At 36.1% G+C, this 3,990-nt stretch overlaps 1 protein-coding gene and 1 long non-coding RNA gene across 2 annotated transcripts in view; one reads left to right on the forward strand and one right to left on the reverse strand.

The window, feature by feature from the left end:
- The first annotated feature begins 88 nt into the window (after nt 1-88).
- Nucleotides 89-1,592, forward strand: LOC109587349 (galactose transporter-like). Its single transcript, XM_020003590.1, has 4 exons — nt 89-180; nt 273-521; nt 1,111-1,230; nt 1,396-1,592. The coding sequence occupies exons 1-4, from the start codon at nt 101-103 to the stop codon at nt 1,463-1,465; spliced, it is 519 nt and encodes a 172-aa protein (XP_019859149.1). The 5' UTR covers nt 89-100; the 3' UTR covers nt 1,466-1,592.
- A 277-nt stretch (nt 1,593-1,869) lies between these two features.
- LOC109587354 (uncharacterized) overlaps nt 1,870-3,990 on the reverse strand; it is a 6,107-nt gene continuing 3,986 nt past the window's right edge. The window contains exons 4-5 of the long non-coding RNA XR_002187548.1: nt 2,085-2,374; nt 1,870-2,036 (exon numbers count right to left, since the gene is read on the reverse strand). This is a non-coding gene — a long non-coding RNA (uncharacterized LOC109587354). The remainder of the gene's footprint in view (nt 2,037-2,084; nt 2,375-3,990) is intronic.

Below are 3,990 nucleotides of genomic sequence, written 5' to 3' on the forward strand. Positions count from 1 at the left end.
CATCATGCATGACAGTTGTTTGTATAGCTGATGAGCTATACAAACTTACACAATCCTGGGCAATTGCTGACACCAGTGATAAAGTTTTTTGTTCCTGCACATGATGTTTATTGATACTTCTCTTTATAGACCAGTTGTTTGGGTGGTGACTAGTGAAATATTTCCTCTCTCTGTTAGAGGTTAGCTGATACTGCTCTCTCTCTCTCTTTCTCTCTCTCTCTCTCTTTCTCTCCCTCTCTCTCTCCCTCTCTCTCTCCCTCTCTCTCTTCAAGTGTTGCTGTTTCAGTCACTACCTCTGGTAACTGGATTGGGAACTTTGTGGTTGCTATGGTAACCCCGTTACTTCTTAGTTTTGTACTAAAGACGACCGGTACATTCTACATACTGGCAGGGTTTCTCTTTGCTTCATTTTTATTTGTGTTGCTAACACTTCCTGAAACAAAAGGAGAGAGTTTAGAGAGAATTGATGAATTGTTTCTGAGACCATGGCTACAGAGGATTAACATATTCTACTATCTGAGGTACAAGTACATGTACTGTGATTTACTGATTTTCCTTAAACTTGCATGATAGACAAGCAGAAATGTGTTATTTATGCATATACTCTGTTGTGTCACTATTAAGTAGGTGTATTGATTTGATTTAACTCCAGACTGACCACGCTACACAGAATGTAAACTGATATCACAGTATACATAGAGTGGCTGTAATGTATACTGGAATATGTGGAAGTATGAACAGTAGTAGGGAGCAGTGAAAGGGTGCAAAGGTGAAAGCATGATTCAAAAAAATGCACCTGCCATGCCTTTTCATACTGAACTTTAGAAACAAGAAAAAGGAGACTAAATAATTATATTTCAGGCTTTTTCCTATACTGTTCAGTAGATCTACTCCTTCTTGTCATCTTACCTATCATATAGCTCATTTGACTTACAAAACAGTTTCTACAACACTCTTTGGTATATACAAATAGCTGCATGAATTGCATTTGGGGCAATGTATTTAAAATGTGCATGAATGTATATTGAAATTTATAAAGACCCCAATACCCCATTATAAAGGATCTAGCATCTAAATGAAAAACAATACTTAACCTTTATTCTCTGATAGGTGTTGTTGTCCATGGTCTAATGCTTGTAGGGTAAGGACTGCACAAGAAGAGGACACTGTAGCCATTGTTGGTATAAAGAATGAGAACAAAGATGATACGAGTGATGAGGCTGAAGATGAGTGAGTCTTTAATCATATACCCTCTTTTTCTCTTCCTCCTCCCTGACTTCCTCCCTTCTCTCTGTCTCTCCCCTCCCCTCTTTCTTTCTCTACCTCCTCCCTCCCTTTCTCTTTCTCAATCTCAATACTCTAATCATGTACACATACTGTTCTTTCTTTTTATAGTGAAAATGAGTCACTGATAAAAGATACAGATGTTCTTGAGTCTAGTCTTTCAGCTAAATTTGACAAATAATGGATGAAGCAACCTTTGTATCATTTTGTGTACTAATAGCATTGTTAGATTTTTATGATGCAGACAGATTTTATTATTTTGCTATTATTTTTAAAAATTTATACATGCAGCAGGTTGTACAATGTAACACGGCATTAATAGAACTATCAATGATGTGGGCAAGACTGATAGATCTAACGGTAATAGCAAGGATAACTCTAGATACATCTGTTTGCTCTATGCGAGTGGTATTACTGCAGAGATAAGTACATAGCATATGTAGATAGACTATAAGCTAAAAACCTAGTCTTTTCAACATCACAAGACATACATAGATCTATGTTTGCTCTTGGAGTTCAAGCCTGAACTGCATGGTGCAGTTCAGACCAATCAAGTACTGATCTATGCTGTTCAGGCTGAGATGATACATTATTGACCAGACAACAAATGACGAACAAAATCAACAATACACTGATGCAGAGAAAAAACTTATACAATATGGTATTCATACAAATAAGTGTAAGTACATGGTATAAATGGCACTGAGTCACACAACACAGTTTTTGGGTACTTTGCAATGAATCGCCACAACCTAAAATAATACCGTATAACTACCTCAGTAAAATTTAATTCCACTAACCATTTCTCCTTTTTTGTAAAAGTAACTTGTTCCCACTTCTTGGTCAGGCTCCACCAAAAGCTTGCAATGATCGTCTTCATCATTCTTATACCAGACTATATCTCCAGCGATGATGGCTGCAGCTCGACGTGCTCCTCTGGTTGTCTCTTGCAATGGTCTACGAGGAAGAGCTGCCCGCGCTATCAAGTTAGCTCTCGCTTCTCTAAGCCACATTATAAATAACAGCAAAAGCATCATGTCTCAACTATGCAATCAAGGCTTGCTTTCTGAAGAAGAGCTATAGCAACACACTATGTCAAAAATTCTCATATGATATCATCCATGAATGTGATTAGGTCATGCGAGAAACATAGATACCGTATTTTACCGATTAAACGCCCGGGCGTTTATTTCTTAGCAGCAAAAAAAATTCGTTGAAAAAAATTAAAAAGTGGCCCTGAGCGGGAATCGAACCCCCAACTCCAGGAAAGTTAGACCAGGCTCTAACTTTTAAGCACTTTAGAGCTATCTAAACAGAGGGGTATTATTTTTGGTAAAAATATGCGTATCTATAGCTAGAATATATTAATGACAGGCGTTTATTTGGACCAGGCGTTTATACGGTAAAATACGGTACTTTAATACACATGGATATGAATAGGGATGAGCCTATTATTCCAGCATAATTTTAGGAATAATAGGGGCTTCCTCATATGAAGAATAATGCTGGAATAATTGGATGGAAATAGGAATAATAGTGGAATAATGGGTGGAGTTGAGGTCAATAGTAATTGCAGAAGAAAATTTAAAAATTTTTGGCTAGTGTTTTTTGGAAGACCCTATTTTTAAAACATTGCTGGAATGCAATTTTTAGGTGAAAATTGATTGTTTGAGAAAATTATTGAGAATAAATTGAGAATAATAGGATAAAATGAAAAGAATAATGGGGGAAATTATTAAGAATTTCCAGAAAGAATAATGAGAAAATTTATGAGAATAATAGGCTCAACCCTAGATATGAAACTGCCCTATACCGGATGCTCCATGCGGTCCAACAGGAAGTGATGTAATAATTATGGCAGAGCCAGCTAGATGCATGCATGGTATTGGTAAACAATACAAGTACAACTATTGCCACTAAGTTGTGACCATTTTTATATTAAGATTCACAATAATACAGCAAATAATTGGAAATGATTGTACAAGTTCTGTGGTTATGAGCCAGCAGAAATTATAGCCTCTTCTCAGTTCACCAAATATTTTGAAGAGTGATACAGTCCGGGGTACTGAGTAAATGACGGATATTTAACATCAAAATATAAGGGATAAAAATATAATTGAATTATTATCGATAGATAACACCCAGTCCTTCAATAATACTTTTTCTGCTGGAACCTATATTATTATTATTATTATTATTATTATTATTATTAGATTTTACAGCAAAATAATAGACTGAAATAGTAACAAAATGTGGATGGTGTACTAAGTTTGAGTTCGTGCTGAAGGTACACCAGTACGCTCTACTGGTGCCCAGAATATTAAAAATAAAAAGATTAAATTAAATGAATTTAGGAGAGTAAAAAGTAAAATAAGAATGAACAGACTGATAGATTAGGGAGGGTGAAGAGGTAAGAAGTTGGGAGTACGATGGATTTGAGAGCACTTGGAGCAGGGGCATAAAAAGTGAAATGTGCATGGTACATTGGGGTTAAAATTATCGACAAAGTGGTTCCAAAAGTAATCCTTTAAATGATGTTTAATTGTTGGTAGGGATAGGCTTATGTCAATGATAGGTAGGGCATTCCACAGGCGACAAATTCTCCTGAAATAAGAGTGATTAGAGACAGACACTTTGGAAATTCGGTGTTTTAGCTTCATTGTGTAGCCTGCTCTAGTTGAGGATTTAATGAAACAGATGTAGTTG

The sequence above is a fragment of the Amphimedon queenslandica genome, unplaced genomic scaffold (genome assembly GCF_000090795.2).
Source record: "Amphimedon queenslandica unplaced genomic scaffold, v1.1 AMPQUscaffold_12603, whole genome shotgun sequence".
NCBI classification, from domain to species: domain Eukaryota; kingdom Metazoa; phylum Porifera; class Demospongiae; order Haplosclerida; family Niphatidae; genus Amphimedon; species Amphimedon queenslandica.